Genomic DNA, 21,378 nt, shown 5'->3' with positions numbered 1-21,378 from the left:
AAAATTTCAGAGAAAAGGAGAGAAAAAGGAACAAACAGTATTTAAGTTTTTAGTTTCATTTCCAGTGACATTTCTTAATCAGACAGCTTCACCTGATAATGATTATGTTAGAAAACATGTATAATAACGTATACAGTATATGACAGTACACCCAGTCTGATTGATGAGGGAATCTGAATCCTGAAGCTATCATGAAAATACAGACTTTACTGGAAACCAGTTACCCAGTGGACCATTCACTACATTCAAACCTGCTAACAATTTAAAGTAACAAGCTGCTCATGAATTTTTCAGTCTGTTTTATTTGTAAATTTGTACCATTGATTCTTTTAAGAGCTTGGTCATATTCCAGAAGGAATAATTTCTGAGGATCTGCTGGTGCGAGGACAACACCGAACCTCAGGACACGTGGACGTAAATAAATATTTATTGACATATTTTAACTGCTGTTACACCCCCATTGTACTGCATTGTATGTTTTTTTTCTCAGTGGAAAACAGATTGAATTTCTTTGTCGATATATTCTCCAGATCAGATATTTCAAGTCTGTGCCAACAAACTTTCAAACAAACTATTTTCATATCGTGCACGTCTCACATTTGTATCTTTATAACTGCAGGTAAACTGAATTTTTTATATATTTTTGTACTATTTTTTATGACCAGTAATAAATATTTGTATTTGATACACTTTTAATAAGGTCTTGCATCAGTGAGAAATGAAACTAGGCAGCAGTGTTATTCAGAAGTAGGATAAAATCTCAAAGAGTGTGTTCAAGGTCTTAAAATTAGTCCCCTTGACACCGTCATCTCTGAGCTTGCCAAAGGCTGTATTGTACTTATTTCACTTTGGAAGTAAAGTCAGTGAGCTGGGACTGAACTGGTCTTTTGGGACTGGTTGAAGCTCTGCAATAGTATTGCAATCTGAGAAGCACAGTGTCTCAATTACAGTTACAACAAATGTCTAAAAAACCTCTGACTGATGAAGTGAAGTGAAGTGAAGGCATCTGATTTGACCCACTCTATATCTGATTCATGTTCCTGTTCGGAAAAAGAATAAAGCAAATGCTGTACGATTATTATACCATTATATCACACTGTTGAATTCTTTAATCCGATTGGTTAGAAGGTGTTGATGATTTTCCTTTAACAGCAGCTCTAACAATTGATCTATTATTGTTTATCTAAGAAAAATTATTTGATAAATAATAAATGTTGATAAAGTGAAGATTTCTGTTTAGGGGATTTTTATTTGATGTTTATGAAAGAATCAAGTGACATTTGGTGAGTCGCAAACAAGTTGTTTTCTGCCAAAGGGAAAGACTTCAGGATAAAAGGCTTTACATTTTGTGTATTCTTTGTAACATGTTAATATGCATGATGTTCAATTAAAAGAACTAAGTTATGTAGTTGCATATGAGCGATAGCAGAAACTTGTCTCACAGTGACTCCACAACAATGTATAAAAGGTATGACATGTAATTCGTTTCATCACACCAACCTGCTCTTGATTATTTTCCTATAACAACATGCCGTTAACTTGTGTTTTATTTTATACATACTGTCTGGGGATGATTATGCATTTATAGAATTCAAAAATGTTTAAAAATGATGGAGCCATAGCGCTTTCTAGCCTTTAAAAGTCATGTAGAATTATTCTAGTAAAGTAAACAAGTCCCTGCAGGGACACCGATAGAAAGCCTCAGGTAAAAGATCTATAATACTGATCTAGTGTCTGAAATGAAGAAATCAGAAAGCAAGAATGAAAGCCAAAGCAGTGTTAGGGAACTAACAGCGAAAGATGTAAAAAGGGCTCCTGCAGAGACAATCACTAACTGAACTTGTCCCAAAAGTTTATTGATTAGCACAGACTGAATATCTGTGAGCAACAAAGAAAGAGCTCTCACGCATGATACCAGCATCTGACTGTAAAATGTTCAACATTCTGCAGCACAAAATTATAAACCACTACTATACTATTAGAAAATAAGGCTTCCTTACAAACCTCTCACATTGTCTGTCTATCTATCTATCTATCTATCTATCTATCTAGATATACTGTATATGTGTGTGAGTATAGACTATCTATCTATCTATCTATCTATCTATCTATCTATCTAGATATACTGTATATGTGTGTGAGTATAGACTATCTATCTATCTATCTATCTATCTATCTATCTATCTATCTATCTATCTATATCTATATATATATATATATATATAAATCATTGTAAATATAGAAATTTATATGATGGGGATGTGGTAGCCTAGTGGTTAAGGTGTTGGTCTACCAATCTGAAGGTCACTAGTTCAGATCCCAGGCCCACCAAGCCACCACTGCTCTGCCCCTGCTCTACCCTCAATTGCTAAAGTATTAAATGAGATGTAAGTCAGTCTGGATAAGTGAGTGATGTCACAAATGTAAATAAGACACACTGATTTAACATGATTATGTCTAACATTACAGTTTTGACTGAACAGATAAGATAGGTGTTGCATCTTGAACTGTTATGAGGCAGAGAGAGAGCTTCCTGTTTCTATCTTACAGATGCAGAGTTGATTCATACTTAAAAAACTGGAGTCACTGACCTATAGCCAGTTTTTATATATTAATCTTTTTGGACCTTTGCACTGAAACTGAAGTTTCGAGTGCTCGTCTGCCAGTTTATGACCTCTGTTCTAGAGAGACAAAAGAAGCAAGAGAAGAAGAGGCAAAGAAATATTTTGTTGTGCTAGATGAATGTTTTTCCTGTAAAAAGCATAGGAGTTACAAAAGATTCTACAAAACACATTATCAACAAGCTAAACTATTAATCTTCCACACTATTTGCAATATCAGTTGCATTATCAGACCATGAAGCGCACCATGGTACCAAACCCGAGACTAAATGTAGAATATGATGTGAGCTCAGTTTCTCTGGAACTGTGCCTTGATTCCCGTGAACGTAACTAGTACTCGAGTCTGCACTTTTACACAAAGTCAAGTAACCTGAACGTGTGTTTTAGCTGATAGTGACATGATTCGTTTCCACAACACGTGTAGCATGAGTGACAGGGGAATGCTGTAGGAGACAGAAGACATGAGACGCCTAACTGCGTATAATAGCACCAACATTTTTACATCACGTTGTGTTTTCCATGCATGTTTGTGATGATGTTAGGTTTACACAAATGCACCAGGGATCAACAGAATCAAGTGAGTCTGAAACCAAACCAAGTCGGTGATGTACTGATATATTATACATATTATATTATTATTTTTATAATATCTATCTAACTATCTAATATCTATCTATTTGCTCTGCAATAAATTCTCGCTCTGTTTATAAGGTCTTATATAAAAACATCTGGTTATTTAAGACTGGAGTTTTGAAACCTGAAAAAACAGGAGGCACAAACTAAAATAGCAATTTTATCGTTATTCAAAATGTTAGTAACTTCATACTCCTCCAGCTAATGTAGGGTGAGTCATGGTCCAGGGATCAGGGGAAAGCTAAATCTTATAGGAACCACAGACCTCCTGGCATTTTTACTGTTCTGTACACACACACACACACACACATCTACAAAACAAGATCTTAACCTTATATTATTTATGGCTCTTGCCCTACATGAATATACACTATATTTACATACTGTATATGAATTAGATATCTGAATCCCACTATATGTTAAAAGAGTCGAATGAAATAAATTGAAAATGAAGATCTGTTGAATCATGCATGAATTGTGACTGAGGCGAAGGTCAGAGCTAATTTCAGAGCTGGATAAACGTCACGCATGGATTACATGCCATGGAGCTGTATAACATGCCAACAATATACAGTAACTCAGTTTAAGGTATGTTTGAAATGGCATGAAGAGCACAGGTCACTTTTAAAAATGATAAATGGAAGCTTTAGTATGAAAACTACAGTACTGTTCTATAATAATAATCCCTTAAAGGCAAACACAGAGAGAACGAGAAGGAGCTTCTTCCCACAGGCTGTTCAACCCCTCAATTAGGACAACACTTAGTACCTGGACTTTCTCTGCACTCGACTCCTCAACACAAACAACCTCTTTTTTTAGACACTATTCTACCACCAAACTCCATTCATATAAACATTTTAGATTTTTCCATATACATTTTTTCTTTTTTCCCCCATGTGTATAATAAATTCTATTTTGACTTTCATTTGATTAAAATTCTTTTCTTAGTGTATTATTATTCTTTATTTACTCGTTTACATTTTATTTTACTTTTTTTTTAGTTTCTCTTTATTTAATAATATTGACATAACATTTTTTATGATGCGGAAGGTTAAATAGACAAATGGGCATTTTTTTATGATAATGGATGTTATAACTAATACAATATTATATATCTATCTATCTATCTATCTATCTATCTATCTATCTATCTATCTATATATATATATATAGAGAGAGAGAGAGAGAGAGAGAGAGATAGTCTATACTCACACACATGTGTAGATAGATAGATAGATAGATAGATAGATAGATAGATAGATAGATAGATAGTGATACTTCATTGATCCTGGAACTCAAGAGTGTATGTCACAAATAAAATCTGAATTTGAATAATTCCCCGAAGGAATACATAAATGAATTCCCTTCCCTGGTATAAAACAAACTATGGGTTAAAAAAGAAGATTCAGCAGTAAGAATAGACTAATTTATTAACGCACACTTGGATGTCCAGCATGATCCGCTTGTCCTCCTCCACATGGATACCCCAGATGCAGTCTTGGCCTTTATCATAAGCTTCAGGCCAGTTCGGAGACAGCACCACTCCAGCCGAATCAGTGATCTCCCCACTACACACCGCTGAAATAACACACACACACACACACACACACACACACACACAAATTACTCACACAGACACCCACATACTGCAAAAGGGCATATATCTTCAAAAAGAACAGAAACAAATGTATGATGTAAAAAAAAGCACAATTTAAAGACAGTTATTGCAAAGGTTAAGGCATTTAAAATTCATCCAGCAATGTCAAGGGTGAGTCTGGGTCCAGGAGCTGGGGGAAAACTGAAGGTCTGAATTAATGTAAGGTACATCCAGGAGATACATCCAATAAAATCACCCAGAAACAGACTCACAAACAGCATGACCTCCAGTTTTTTTTTTTTTTTTGCTTCTATCTTGCCCGATGTTGGTTTAACCGTGCAGAAGCATAATAGTTTGAATCAGAAACGCGTTTGTCTTGACCCATTGCTGCAGCCTTTGTGATTAAATCCTTTAAAACCAATTTCCATTGTGCGCTTTGAGCAATGCAACCAAGCATGGGATCAGATAAGATTGCAGCATTGTGTGTTTGGGCTCTCTGTTTACAATATTTTCTTGCCAACTTTCCAACTCTTTATCTCTAGACTCTTCCGTTCATGGATACATTCTTTTATCACTGCAATAGTCTGTAGCCAAGTGCACTGGAGGCTGAAACCAGGTAAATTGCACTGAAAAACATCACATTTATGGTGCTGAAATGATCCGGTCCATCATTACTTTACATAACCAGCTTAATTGAGTCTAGAGCCAATTACCTATTACTGTAAGCACCACTATGTTAAATCTTAAGGTGCATGAGAAACCCCCCACACTCCACTCCACACACACACACACACACACACACACACACACACACAGCACAGACCTCGGCAGGCAGGCTCAGTCTCATTCCACTGGGGGTTTTTGGGGTCCATGCACTCGATGATAACTGAGCCTTGTTCCAGCGTGTATCCTGAATTGCAGCTGAACTCCACCACTGCACCAACACCATAGCTATTGTCACTGCTGGTGAAGTTGCCATACTTGACAAAAGGCTCATAGCAATGCCCCGGTGCGAAAGCTGCAAATACACAAACACACAGCAAGAGCAAACCCTTTTAAATTCTAACAAACATAACAATAAATCTGTATAGAAAAAGTACAGATATCAAAATAGAATCTGTACCATTTGCATATTCGTGTGCTTTCGCATGTTTTTACTTTCACACAGTAACACATAAAAGTAAAAAATGTTAGCTGTGTCATGCATGGAGCTTAAACCACACTAGTAAATCATTTTCAAACATTAGACAGGAATACAGCAACAGACAAAAGGGAAAGGGGGAAATAACAGCTCTGTTCTTAAGCATAGTTTGCTTAACTTCCTGCAGTTGTGTCACTTTAGGGTGGAATTACTTTGTCACTGCAATCAGACCATGCTAAATTTCACTTAGCATCAAGACTGATTGAGCGAGGTGGTGTCACGTCTAAGCGATCAGTAGTTTTCATCTGAAATTGAGTTCTCATCTTCTAAATGAAACACGGTGAGCGGGAAATGCACGGATTTCGATTAAAATGGACTAAATGCTGAGTACGTTAAAGTGTTACAGCCCTGAAAAAGGGAAGGAGATTAGACACATTCACACTCGACAATGTTTCCATACTCCAAACTTCGAGAAAGACGTCGAATCGAGAAACACAGCGAGTTCTCCTAGTGTTCAACAAGACAAAACCAAACTAATTGATCACAGCCGAACCAAAATCCTTTAAATAACCTATTTGCTTTTTCTAAACATTTTAAAACATAGCATGAAAGTATATTATTTTCACTCTTCCACAGATTCATCAACCTTTTTAAATACATATTTCAATTTATCACACAAATTTATTTCATTCTGTCACAAAAGCACTATGTTTCAAAAGCTGTTCCAAGGTCTTCAGTTGTCCTTAGAAAGCAGGCTGCTAATCACTCTTACCACCATTTGCTTCTGACAAGCAATATAGCTGTGCTTCATAAATAAATCTACATTAACAAGCTCACATGGGCCCGGTTGATTTGTTACCAGCGTATTTTCTCATACTGGAATGTAGAGCAGGAAATTAAATGAGCATTTTTTAAAATCCAGACTGGCCTTGATATGCCTCCTGGTACTGTCTCATTCACTGGCATGCTGGAATAGATCATTCCTCACTCTGTGGGCCTTCCAGGATGTTTTGAATTCAGCTCAACTCGACTCTATAGCACACACAGGTGATTCCGCAAATTACAGCACCATGGTTCAATCTCATCAGCCTCCAATCTGTCCACATGCATTATTCAGTCTCTGACATCAACAACACAAATGGAATGGATACATTTTCATCTACTGCTGATGTTGCCTTTCATATTACCAAACTATCCGACTGCCGTCATTTAAGCTTTCTGTACAGGTGGCTAAGTTTCTACAAGGAAATATGTAGCTTGTACGCCTCAACTAAACAACCTGAACTAACCACAAACATATTTGCTGCTAGTAAATCAGTTTGCAGTTTTTTTCACACTTGTTATCACAATTGTACATTTCTAAACAGCAAAGCAGAGCATATGCATATTTAAATCTCTCAGAGCATTGTGTAATGAAATCTTACATGGATCTGTACAAAATGAGTACATCTAAACGGTGAGGCACAAAACAAATCAAAATCAGTCACCAGAAATGAATGCTAAACGTCTTGCTGGTATATCAATCGTGTTACATGAGAATGTGAAACATGTTTATAAGGACTGTTTGTGGCATCTGATTTTAATTATTCAGTCTTTATATAACTTGGGATTTATAAAGGTCATTGCCGAAGTGCATTAGCCAACCGGGGAGAGTGTAATCTGATTGTATTGTGGAAAACAAGATTAAGCTCTTCTGATTGGATGATTGAATGCTTCAGGTACTACAATGTGAAGCATGATAAATGCAGCTATACTGTACATATTAAAGGAATAAAATGTCTGTAAACACAACTTTCAGCCAAAATCTAGCTATAATGACAGTAAAGTTTTGCATTTGGCTGCATTATTTGACCTGAGTGTCATTTCAATAAAAACCTTAGCTGTCTTTAAGAACAGATGAAAGAGAACTGGATCTAGTGCAATGCCAAGAAGATGCTTTTGAAGCATTGATGATTTGCCAGTTCCTTAAAGAATGATAAAATTACAGGAAATTATGAAAGATTGAAATAGCTTGTTCTACAGAACCATGTCTTCATGGTCGTCAGAATAAAGCGCCTTAAGAGACCCTCAAAAGACCGCTGCCAGCCAAAATAAAGCACCGAACAGCAATCGGCTGAGGTTTTCAGCTGGGACAATTACTGCTTCTATTCTAGAGGCTTTCAAAAAAGTCTGGCCCTACTGAGAACAGTCCTGTCTTGTTGAGTTTGAACATCAATTTGTTCAGATAATAGCAGACACATCACGATGTGAAACCCAGTTGAGTCTTTGTTAACCAGGAACGAGGCCATATCCATACCTTCATATCTGATTGCGGCTCCTGTGTTGGTGCCTGAGCCGTCGGTGGTGAACTCGATAAAAAGATATCTAGAATTGCTGACAATACCCTCGTTGGGTAAATATTCCACCTCATAAGAATCATAGAGCGTTGCAGAGTCAATGTTGTTCCCGTTTTTGATGAGTAACCTGCAAACAGAACACACATCTTTTACAGCGTTTTCTCCGAAGAGAAATCAAAGACCATTTGGCATCAGAGTCTGTCTTTGGCTGCTGCCTGTTATCCTCCTGACTAGCTGAGCAGCCAGTAACCTAATAAAAGTTATTTAGCAAAATGGAAGGTATCAAAGAATAAAACTTAGTCCCCTTTGTGAATCCTTAGACCAGCTTTCAGCTGATGTTAATGCATTACATCAGAAAATATGATAAAATTTCATTATTTAAAAAGTGTAAATATGAAACACCCACACACACCACCTCACAGATCCAGAGATCCACAGTGTCTTGAAAAGGCTTGTTCTACTGTCATTGGTAGTAGATGTGAGGGATAAATCATATGTTACATTAGAGCCTAAGTTTGTAAAAGAGGGTAAGAGCTAAATCTTGAGAAGGCAGGATGATTCACTAACCTGTCATCATCCTCGGCGAGTGCCACCTTCTCAAAATGAACATGCAGCCGCTGTCCTTCTGGAGCCTCCAGCACCCAGTGGCATGTCAGATTGTTGCTGTAGTTACTGGGGAAACCAGGAGACACGATGCGGCCGAGTGAGGCGTTCTTTATCAGTCCACCACAGGCCGCTGTTGAAGGGTGTAAAAAGTTACGAGCTTGATTAATCAAAAATCGCTGCCTAAAAGGAAACCTTTTAATTGAACAATTCTGACTATTTTAAAAACTTGAAAGATTTCCTGAAGTGATACAAACAGTAGTAAAAGTTCTAGTATTTTAATTTCAGGATATCTCTAAAAGAAAAAGGGCTGAAAACTGCATTTAAAAAAAAACTCAATCCAATTCCACTGAAATACACTGACATGTTAAAAAGCTCAAAGATCTGGCTCCAGATCCACCATGACCCTGCTCTGAATAAAGAGATTACTGAAGAATGGATGAATAAATAAATTAACATGACTATGATAACTATGTCTATCCTAATACCTGCCTTTATTCATAGCCTACAGTCATTTTTGCAGCCACGTGCCTCCTTATCTACCTAATGCGCCCTTTGCAGAATGCCAGGACAAGTGTAGAACAGTTTTTAATTAAAAATGTCAAATTTTTTAGGTTTCTCAATTCTGGTTAAGTTTTTTTTTTCTGCTTTCCGCAACTCATGAGTTCAGACAACCACACGACAAGCTTACCAACATCAAAACACACCTTTAAACAGTCTATTCACCAAAACAGCACGTAGAATTAAACAAATTTTCAAGATCTGACAGACCAACGATAGCTCTTCGTAAAAGCAGTAATGGCTGTTGAAGAGGGTCTGTACCACAGCCAATCAGGTGAATGTTATCCAGGCAGGCAGGGCTTGATTAAAGCAGAACTTGAGCATCGCTCCCTAGCTGCTTGCTGATCAGTAATCAAGCCAGCTGTGCCACGGTAGCATTCAGCACCACCACAGCATTCACCTTAAATGCCACATTTCAGCTCCTTGCCTTTGATCAATAGTGGAAATGAGAAACTTTAGGGCTGTAGCTGCATCTGAGCTGTTCATGCTGTCAATGCTGCACCTCCAAACAACCGATTGAGATCCAGCAGCAAAATAGGATGCCTTTATGTAAACCAAGCGGTTTAGCTCCAAAAAGGGACAAAAAGAAAACTTTCTGTGGCTTTGGGGTTCTCTTTCAAAGACAGATTATTTATGCAGCCTTGTTATTCAGGCGGTTGCCTCGAAGCCAGAGAGAGTTGTTAATATTCTCTCCTTGCAGGCACAAGTGGTTAATACAATTACAACCAAAATCAATGATCAAACTCTAATTAACATTAGAGGACAAGGTAGTGAAAGCAAAAGGAGCTGCTCTCCACTCAAGTTAAATTACACCTGTGGGCAAAATATTTACACTCAGGGCTGAGTGCTGCTGGATGTTAGAGAAAGCACTGAGGGCATTGTGTCCGCATGAGCTGAGGTCTTGTGGGTGTTTCACAGAGAACCACAAATGGAGACTATAATTGCTACTGAGCACTCACAAGATTGCTCCACAGTGGTGTAAATAAGCATGCACGACAAGACAGCTGTTGGACTGACTGACAGTACATCTCAGTTAAAAGAAAGGGTTGTTTGTGAAGATAAGCATGTTTAAGGTGAAGTGAATATTATATGGTACAGCTTTAGGTTACAATGCAGCTAGCCTTATATTTTCAAGGCAGAAATAAATCAAGACCTCAGTATTATAAGGTTTTATCTGCCAGAAAATCCTGATCCATCTTGAACTTTGGATGAGTACAACATACTCTAGGTGGCCTTGTCCAATCAGTATCCACGTTCTGTTTACATTCTGACTGATTAGATCAGACTTAGAATGTTGGGCTGAAGGAGAAAGCAACTTTTATCTATAGAGATTCTACATTTGCTCTGTGAATGGTGAAGTAAGTGTACAAAACCGATATTGTACTACTGTTCTAGTGTACTGCATGGTTTTACAACGTATACATATTCTGGAACAGCTGCTAGCTACATGTAATATTCTTATAAAATGAAACTTTCCAATGTAACCAGTGATTTTCTGAATGTCATAATTCTCATCCATTTTCTGTCCCATAGAGACACAGGGAACCTGGAGACTATTCCAGAACATTTGGTGCACAAGGCAGACCAGGTGGGGTGTAAGTCCATCACAAGGCACAATCACACACACTACAGACAATTTAGAGATGCAAATCAGCCTACAGGGAAAACAAACAAGCTCTGTGCCCACAGGGAGGATTTAGATTCGAACCCTTAATCGCACATATACCAGGTAATCCTGATAGCCACTAAACTAGCGTGCCCATCACATGCTACATGAATACCTTTAATAAATGGAACTTTCCAGTGTAACCAGTGACCTGCTTCCAGAGACACATGAACCTAGCCATTACCTCTGTTCACTACAAGCAATGTAACACGTTAGGAGAAAATTTACCCTCTTACGCATACATGAGCTCCCAGACACACATGACTGCTATTGCATATCCACCCTCCCACAAATCCTGACAGTATCAGGGTTTGAATGTGCCATCTACAGTAGATATAGTTAATTCTTTTCTGTTGTAGCACTTGTGAATTCATGAATTAATAACATAAATTTAAAGTGTAGAGTGACCTTGCTGACTTATAGTGCAAATGCACAAGGTGATGCATTATTTAATGTTAGACTAAGTGACGTTTCTTACTCACCGAGACACCTGGGTTCTTTTCCATTCCAATGCGGAGTTGTAGCATTGAGGCATGTGAGGGTGGAGGGGCCCTGAAGCTGGTAGCCAGTAAAGCAGTAGAAATAAGCTTCTCCACCCGCGTGCAGACTGCTGACGGTTACGTCACCGTATGCCGGCCGCTCAGGGAAATTACAGCTCAGGACAAATGCTGTAGAAAAAACACAGCACAGCCAGATCCTTTTAACATTTTAAAGGTCTTTGGATGTTTTCTTTAAACACATCAATCATTAAAATCTCATTATACTGTTGTAATGTCAGAAATCTTTTATAAAACTTTTTTTTATAAAAAATTTACCATGGAAGTCTTATTTAAGTAGATAAAGTCATAACAGAGTCATAAATAAAGTCAAAGAACAGAACATTGAAATAATTAAAAAAAAAATATATTGTAATGCAATACTTTGCTATAAAATACTGTAGTATATTAAATGTAAATAACATATCACACACGTCTATAACTGACTAATTTCTACAAAAAATGGCATATTGAATGTTATAATTCAAATGTTTTGTAATATGAACTATGATATAGATTGAAAGTCAAAACTCAATAGCTGAATTGTTCAACCCGCTCGACCTTGCACTTCCTTTCTCAGTCAGACTCACTTTTGTGCACCTTTTTCTCTGTCCTACAGCCTTGCACAGGGAAAACTATTCTTCTCTCTCTCTCTCTCTCTCTCTCTCTCTATCTCTCTCTCTCTCTCTCTCTCTCTCTCTCTCTCTCTCTCTCTCTCTCTCTCTCTCTGACTCTCTCTCACTCTCTCTCTCTCTCTCACTCTCTCTCTCTCTCTCTCTCTCTCTCTCTATCTCTCTCTATCTCTCTCTCTCTCTCTCTCTCTCTCTCTCTTTCTCTGTGAACAAGTGTCCCCAGGAAGATAAATACACCCAAATGTTAAGCAATATGTCTCTTCACAGACTAGACATGCTGGGATGCAAGCAGGCAACCCATTAGGCTCCGACAATGATGGATTAGACATGCACCGTCCATAATGGAATAAATGGAGCAATAAAAATAGTGAACACATTCACGCTGAACACATAGGTCACAGTACACACAGCTAAAACCCACTGCAATGTCTGTAATGGAAAACTGAACAGTTCCAGGCATTTTCTAGTGTGGCTATGGCATTTTAGGTCTCACAGTAGGTTGCAAAATATATTTCATGAAGATTTTCATGCAAAGTTAGAAAGTTTGTCTAACTCGCACCTTACTCACACCTTACTTACACACTCTCTCTCTCTCTCTCTCTCTCTCTCTCTCTCTCTCTCTCTCTCTCTCTCTCTCTCTGTGCATTAAAAAGTCTCTAGGTTCGACAGAACACTAAAATGGAAGACTTAAATGGCAGCAGTAGCTCTGACTGGAGCTACATGTGAAAGCAGGTCAAAATTATTAGCTATTCTTAGGCTCAGAGAGGGAGCTTTTATGAACAAGTGCCCAATCTCCCACGTTCACGTCCCGGTGGACACTGAATTCAGGCTACTCTAACAGTGACAATTTAACTTACAACTGCATTGTCTGCCTCCTTTCTCATTTAAAAACAAGGTTTTCAATTTGTAACATGCATCTTTCTAAAACTTTCTACTTGGAGCATAATTTATTGCTCATGGATTTATTGTTATCTGGTGAAATATGCAGCAGAGATTGGCCATCGATTTTGCTGTTGTGTGAATCGCCTAAGCCTTGGGCTGGATTAAATTTTTAAAGGCTTAAATAGGTCAATAAATCCAGACCTTTGACCTGGCTCTGTCATAATCAACCATTTTCCTGTTCTCCAGCAGTACCTTCTTAAACTTTAAGTGGGAAAAGATACAGATGCAGTGACTTTTACACTGTGTATTGCACTCAGTCCTCAGGGATGATCGCAGACTTGCCTCCATCTGTCAGTGCACCCAACACCACACTTTAATTACATTTCAGGATGGTGAGTAAGAGGTAAAAGTGTTGAGTGGTGTTAACAGTGCCAGCTCTGTAGCAATGTTATCTACTCATATAGCAAATGTATCTCACAAGAATAGCTGCAGAGATATACTCTATCTCACAAATGTTATAATTAATAATGCATGAGACTGCTCTAGAAAAAATCAAATACATGTATTTATGCCCTATAACACATACCACCTTATAGGCCAGTCTGCATAAATCCTACATGAAGTATAAGTATAAAAATGACATAATTATGTGCATAATGCTTTACAAAGCATGGGTACAGTATGTAACCTTGTGATATAAGGTTCAGAATATGAATTAATTCATTTCTATTTACTTTGTTTATTTAATTAACAGATGCTTTTATCCAAAGCGACTTACAAACGAGGAAATACAATCAAAGCCGTATATCAAGCAGAGGACAATAAAAGATTGCTACCATACAAGATTATTAATTGAGTACTACAGGAGCAAAGTGCACTAGTGTAAGTAAATTCTTCTTCTTTTCTTTTTTTGGAGTGGGTCACAAGTTAAGGGTTAGTTAAATGTTCCTGAAAATGCCATTTATTCTTTTCAGTGACGGATTTTGCTGTCCAAATTGAGGTCGGAAGTTCCTTCTGTTTGTAGGCTGGGGCAGACTCCGGATCCCCATCCCTCTAACATTCTTCAAGAACGTGGGAGACCCAGTCAAATAGTATTGAATGTTATTGTTGACTCAAGTCTTGTTGGAGACTGATGAGCCTTCTAAAAAAGCCTTAGATTGATAAATCACTGCAATTCTTTTCCTGTACCGAGCTACTACAGAAGGCTAATAAGGGGTGGTGTTCCTCAACATTTAAAAAAAAGTCTAACACTGAAGAGACCAAGAACAAAAAAACAAGCAAAACACCATGTGCATGTTGTATAGAGAACAATTCATATACCAAAGATAGACTTGTCATATTTCAAATAGACTATTTGAGAATAATTTGACAAAATATACAGCCTTCTTATAGTCCCTATCTCTCATATGCTCTTAAAGAGCCTCGCTAGCACTGCTGGGGCATGTGGTGAGAGGGCTGTTCTCCTGCTGGCTAACTAATCGAAGTGCCGAGAGGGGGAGTGCTCTTCTTGCAGAGTCAATGAGGCATCGTAGCACCACCCCAGCCATCCATCCAATTTCTGCTTTATTACTGGCGTATCAGCACAGCGGGGCTGCGTTGTTATAGCATTATCATCTTGCTGCTTCCGTTTCAATTAGACTAATACCGAGGGGCCACTGGAGGCTGACTTTATGAGCTCAGTCTTAAATCATACATGATGCCTCACAAGAGGGTGGCCTTGCAGCTTTATTGACCATAAAGACCAATTGTTGTGGTGAAGAGATTAGCTGGCAACCAGTTGGACTGCAACAGATGCAATGCTAATGTTCCACATTAGATCCTCTGAAGCAGAGCCTCTATGCTGGATGGAAAGAACATGTGATCATGGGCAATTGTAGGTTATAGCTAATGACCTGCAGGGAGATGACTGTGTTTTCACATGTATAAGATTGACTTGAGCTTGACTATCTCTTGGGCTTGACAAGTCTCAGCCCAAACAACAAATACATTTTTATACAGCTTCTGGCTTTATGCATCTCGAGTGAAAACACTGAAATTGCCTGGATAGAACACAAAGGTCGAGGTGAATTCTGAATCAATTTTGAAGGGTAGTGTTGCATGATTTACCACAGAGTAAGTAAGACTGATCAGGACACTTGAGGTATTTTTTCTGCCATATATGCCCATGATGGCCGATGCTTGTATTTACATAGAGGATTGAAACCATCAGACCTATTCAGGGCAGATGTGTATTTATGGAAGAAGTATTCATGAGGCAGCACAGAGGATAATGAGGACAGTAACCAGACAGCCATTATACATGACTGACAGTAACCTGAGCTCAGGATTGGATTGTGAAGTGACAGCTGGAAGCATTTCTGCCTCACAGCTCCATGGTCCACAGTTCAAGCCTGAGATTGATTACTTTCTGTCCCAGGCTTTCTCCAGGGTCCCAGGTTTCTTCCTAACTTCAAAAACATATGCCAATAGGATTTTATATCCAATTGTCTGTAGTATAAATTAGAATTAGGTTCCTAGCAATGATCTGATGTATTTCTGTTTCACTGAGATGGCCAGGAATAATTACTGTATTGACCTTTATCAATTAATATTATCAAATAATTATCAAATCAAATAAACATCCTCTATTTTGAGTGAGCAATGGTTTGCAATGGCCATGGACTGAAAAATAATCCAATAACGCATAAACTCCTTGGTTACGGAAATATAAATCAAAGTAAGTATATTCATAATGTTATCTATATAAATCCTGTCACTGTGATGAGTGCTGTCTCTTATTAAGATATTATTTTAACATAAAAACGTCTTCTCCAGTCACCTCCATGTAAGTCTATAAAAAACAAAGACATTTTCATGGACTTTACAGGAATAAATTAATTAATTTAATGCATGTTTTAATCAGTATTTCTGGTGTGTTTACAACCCAAAGCATATATTTATGCATGACATATTGTGAGACAACAAACTGCCAGACAGCGACACTGGACTTGAATGCTGTTTGAGTCTAGCTCGAGCTGATATTGAACAATCAACATTCAAGGACACAATACACACGTTAATGCACATGTCTTGGTCTAAGGTCTGAATATCAATGTGTGCAACTTTTGTATTAACTCTTCATCATTATACATGCTAAGTTTAATGCTCATGCTCTGTAACACTGGATAGTGGAAACTTAATATTTTTCTTTAAATTACTGGATATTTAGTTGTATCACATTATATTACATGAAATTAGTTCTTGAAATATCTAATCTGTTTTATCAGAATTTTTTATTAAATTTCTATAAAAGAAAAGAAAAATGTGATAGTTGGTGAACCTTATGCTGTGCAGGCTTACTGGAGTGGACTGTCCACTTGCTGTGTGAGATTTGGTCCTGCTCTATTTCTGATAAGCAGAAGTCACCACTGCTGGCTCGTTCTGACAAGATGTCTGCAGCAAGTGGAACCATTCCCCTGTTAAATGTCTTGGTTTCTGGTGACTTGGACATGTTCATGCTCCAAGAGACTCAAAAAAAAAAAATTGAAGGCCTCTGATAAGCAGGGCACTTTTCCTGGTTCTGTGTCAGTTTCTGATTTGTGTATGTGTGCGTGTGTGTCAGAGGAGAAGATCTGCTATGATGACAGGTTTATATCTATGAGCATCCTCTCTGAGGAGGTATAGATTGCCATGGCACTAACAGAGATGAATGGTCTATTACGGCTCCTGTATATTACATGACCTGATTAAATATACATCCTCATTTGGGTGAGCTATCAATTATGAAGCGTGAGGGGATTCACTAATGCCGCTTCAGCTCAGGAGATCTCATTGAGGCTGATTGAGTGTGATGGGTTTAGTCAGAGAGGACAATGATGAGTTTGAAATCTCTCTCAACTCAAGACAGCCTTTCATGCCACCTCACATTAACCTCAGTCACTGAGAATTGTGCATCCTGGGAGATTGCCCAGAGCCACGGTACAGCACACAGGCTGAGAGACACTACAGTGCATTAGGATGTGTTTTATCACAGCTCCAATGAACTAAACTAGGAGTTCTGTGATCATTTTTGCATGACTTTTTATACTGTATGTTTTAATATTAATATTCTTCACTAACAGAACTTGCTAGTTAGTTAGCTAATATGGAAAAATCACCAACAGGAATTTTAAGGTATATCTGGAAATATTATCCTTCACTGTTAGCATTGTTCTGTTCATCTCTGTCATATTAGAAGAAGCAAATAGTTATCACTATTATGATTAGCTAGATGATGATCAAACATGACATATTTAAATTGACATTTAAGTAAAATGATGAAGCTTAAGCTTGAAATATAGAGATTTGAAATATTATATTTTCTTATTTGGACTGGATTAGTTTTACAATTTAGTGGGTAGTAATGTAAATATTACTGCTGTATCTCTGGGATTTTACTCTGCCAAATGCAAAGATAACATTGTCTAATACCTACTATAAAATTACCTGTTGAAACCCAAGCAATATAAAAACTGTCATGTTGGTAAAAATGTGTTTACGTCCTATAGGAAACAAGGTTGTGCACTTTATCTTCTGGATGAAGAAACTCCAGGCAGTGCTTTTTTTCTATCCTCTACCTATAACACCAAGCTGAAAGCAAGTTTTAAATGGCAGAACGATTGACTGTAGCTGCTACAGGGTGATACAGGGTGTGCAATTATAGGGAAATGATCAAAGTCGATGTGATGTGATGCTGATGTGTAGGAGACAGATGTTACTACACAAGTGCCTTAGAAATCTGCCAACAATTACATATTTTTACTGATTAAAGAATGTAATTTTTTTATGTAATCAAATTATATTTAAGTTTAATGCTGTGGAAAATCTGCAAATCATGCAAATTAACAAATCAAAATTCTAGCTTTTTTCCGTCTTTCTGTTGATGCAGAAAGACAAAAAAATTGCAAGGCAATGAAACACCTAAAGAAACAGCTTTAGCTCTGACTGTTACACAGCACTCTCAACACTCGAACACAGTCTTGTTCAATAAACATAAAATATTTCCATATAGAAAGCACACTAATATGAACCTGTGAAATGTCTTACAGCTGCCATTATTGTCAGAGAAATCAACACCAATCGAATATTCAACGGTGTATGAGCACAACCACAAACCCTACAAGAGAATAAAGCTCAGAACAAACAGTTTTCAAAAATACGAGGTGTAAAGAAACTACAAGAAAATTCAATTTTTACAACCATGCATACATCTTGAGGACACTGCCGTCTCTATGATTTGCATAGAGATTGGTTATCCTCTATGAACTGATTCTTTTTTCTTCAGATGTCTTCTAGCATCAATACTGAAAATCTTATTCCTAGTTATGTGAATTAGTACCTTAGGTTCTATTGAAAGAGTGCATTCATAATTCATCTCAACCACAAACAACATTTGATGGGCATCTCTTAGCATGTGTATGTAGGCTCAAAAACCCATCTCCAGCATTGAAGGACAGATCCATTGTAATGCAGACCATTAAAATCTGAATGCTTATAACATACAGTAGTATATCATTGAAAAGGATCGGACTTCAACAGGGAGAAATTCCACTCTGTCAGATTTCAGTGCACGGTGAAAAAATAAATATACACTAGAGGTGTAATATACAGCATATATATGCAACACATTGTATCATTCAATACAAGGCTCTGAATTTTTGGTGTTATGTGTTTCGAACAAATCGTACAACAGAGCATAAAAAGTACCTATTCATCATAAAATACCACTGATATTACATGAGTTGCCTATTCATCTCAATGTATCTAATAAAAGAAGGTCTGGTGTATGGTAGCACTTTTGCTGATACAATTAGAGGATACTTGGAAATTTACACCTAAACTGTTAGCACAAACTGGACAAACATCAGTCTGGCGGAATGAACACAAAGGACCACAGTCAAGCTCCGAAATCTAGTGAAAAGCTTTCTCAGATGATGTGGTGATTATAACAGCAAATGGGAACATCTGGAATGAGATGTTTAAAAAAATCAAATGTGTGTGATAAAAACTTTTAGCCATATAGTGGATTATATTGATAGACATTCAGTGAGTAGTTGGCCGTATTACATTCCATTTCATTACAATGTACCGAATCCACCAAATACAATGGTGATAAAACTGCAAACACGTCCAATATCACCTTTCACGTCACTCTCTAAAACTACAGTATATGAAAAATATGAAGCAGCACATACAGTATATACAAGAACACGTACAACAATGTCACATTAAAGCAACCTTCTCACATCTGAACAGATCACGCAAACATTCTTTATTAACACAGTGATTGAGCTGGCTTGGAAAATGTAAAATGATGTTATAATACAGAATTCATAACCTAGTTTCACCAAAAGTGAAGTATTATCCTGCCCCACTTTACTTTTTTTACAGTGTGTATACATTAATGCTTGCTGTATTATTTCAGATGGAGGGCAGTTAGAAATAGTACAGCAACTCCAACTTGTTCCCATGGAAATTACACCAACCCACACCTTTTCCGTTCGCAAGTGTCAAAACACAAGGACGTGAAAAAGCCTTCACTTCATTAAACATGCTGCTTGCTGTCTCTTTTTCCTTTTCATGAGATTGCTGAACTATAATTCAAGTCATCTAAATGTTTCGCTCCAGCACACCTCCATAAATCAGTGACAGCAAATATAATTTCATCAAAGTAAATAAGCTGGAAGCGGTGTGCCACTGTTAACCATCGTTCAGCTCTGTTTTTCATACAGTCCTGCTAATGATCTAAGGGTGAGGAGAGGGGTCAATAAATGACAAAACAATAGAGTGCCACAGCATGGCCAAGCATCCCTGCAGAACAAGAAACAGGAAAAAATAACAACTTGAGCAGTTCAACTGGGTGCAGTTCTGAATAACAGAAAATATCTCAAATGGACAGGTTAATGTGTGGGCTTCTCATACTACAGACAAGTTAGTTAGAGACAAGATGTTCTTGGACTCCTGATAACTTGTTGCTTTCTCTCTGGTGCCGAGATGCAAAGTCCAGTCCTTGTGATAACACAACACCTTCCCAGAGCACTTCCAGCAGACCCTATATTTCACAACCCCAAATGAGTTGCTAGGGCTTATTTATCCTTCTGCCTCAGCCACATGCTGCAATCACGTGTGGATGCTGTTCAGAATTGTCCTGCTTTCAAATAATGGCATTGTGTACAGAATGTACAGAAGTAAAAAAGAGAAAAGCTTAATTGTAGTAAGTAGAATAGAAATAAAGGACTGTATACGAAATAACAATGTTTACTTGAGAATAATTAGCGGCAACATTGCTCGTACTTATGTCTTTCATGGGCTTTTGTTTTTTTTAACAAAAAGGGGGAACATTTACATTTTTTTAAATTGAGGTCAGAAATAAAAGAATATCAGCCTGAATATCAGCATATGAGCTGTACTTAATTAGAATTCCTCTTCTCTTTTTTTGTCTGTTTATTTTTTTTTTTCAATTGAGAAGAGCATGGATTGTCCTATTGCTTTCTTTCAACTTGCATAATTGGGTTTATGTTCAGCTAAAGGAACATGACCCAAAGCAAAAATAGTTAATGCCACAAGCAAGTGCCCTCATTCAAGTTACTTTTTTTTTTCACCAGATAAAATTGTTCACATTTGTGTTGAACTCCTCCTATCTTGTGCAAAATCTGTCTGATTCTTGCGTTCATTAAAAAATAATAGCACTCAGTGTTTAAATGACTAATATAATCACTAGGAAATATAACCGGTGAGTAAAAACAGGAGTAGAAACTGGAATAGTAATAACAATAATACTTACACCTCTTACCCATAATCCCTTTCTTTGCATTGCAACATAAATACACAAAAATGTCAGCACTCAAGTCATTATAGGAAGTTGTCTATACAAAATCAAATGGATTCCTTATACTCTTTGATTTAGGAATGAATTTTTCTGACCTGGGGTCAGCATCACCTTCTCTGCAGTTCCACAGCCACCCTGACAGATTGTCTCTTTGTAACGGATAAGCAGGTGGTCTTTTTTTGAATTATAGCAGTCACTTGTTCACTGCGAATGCTCCTGCTCTCTCCCGCAAATCCCACCAGTTTAATTATGGCCGCTATAATTATGCTCATGCGGCTCCACATTTATTAGAAACCGATGTGCTCAGAAATTAACGGAGGAAAA

General features: G+C 37.5%; 1 protein-coding gene across 4 annotated transcripts in view; it reads right to left on the bottom strand.

Moving 5' to 3' along the window:
* sez6b (seizure related 6 homolog b) overlaps positions 1-21,378 on the bottom strand; it is a 157,330-nt gene that overhangs the window by 16,372 nt on the left and 119,580 nt on the right. For all 4 annotated transcript variants that reach the window (XM_060887733.1, XM_060887732.1, XM_060887734.1 and 1 more), the window contains exons 5-9: positions 11,641-11,826; positions 8,896-9,064; positions 8,289-8,455; positions 5,675-5,869; positions 4,694-4,832 (exon numbers count right to left, since the gene is read on the bottom strand). In XM_060887733.1, the coding sequence (XP_060743716.1) occupies positions 4,694-4,832; positions 5,675-5,869; positions 8,289-8,455; positions 8,896-9,064; positions 11,641-11,826 (856 nt within the window). The remainder of the gene's footprint in view (positions 1-4,693; positions 4,833-5,674; positions 5,870-8,288; positions 8,456-8,895; positions 9,065-11,640; positions 11,827-21,378) is intronic.

This window comes from Tachysurus vachellii, chromosome 15, assembly GCF_030014155.1.
Source record: "Tachysurus vachellii isolate PV-2020 chromosome 15, HZAU_Pvac_v1, whole genome shotgun sequence".
Taxonomy (NCBI): Eukaryota; Metazoa; Chordata; class Actinopteri; order Siluriformes; family Bagridae; genus Tachysurus; species Tachysurus vachellii.
The sequence above is the reverse complement of the archived record's forward strand: the minus strand, read 5'-3'. Positions and strand labels throughout refer to the sequence as shown.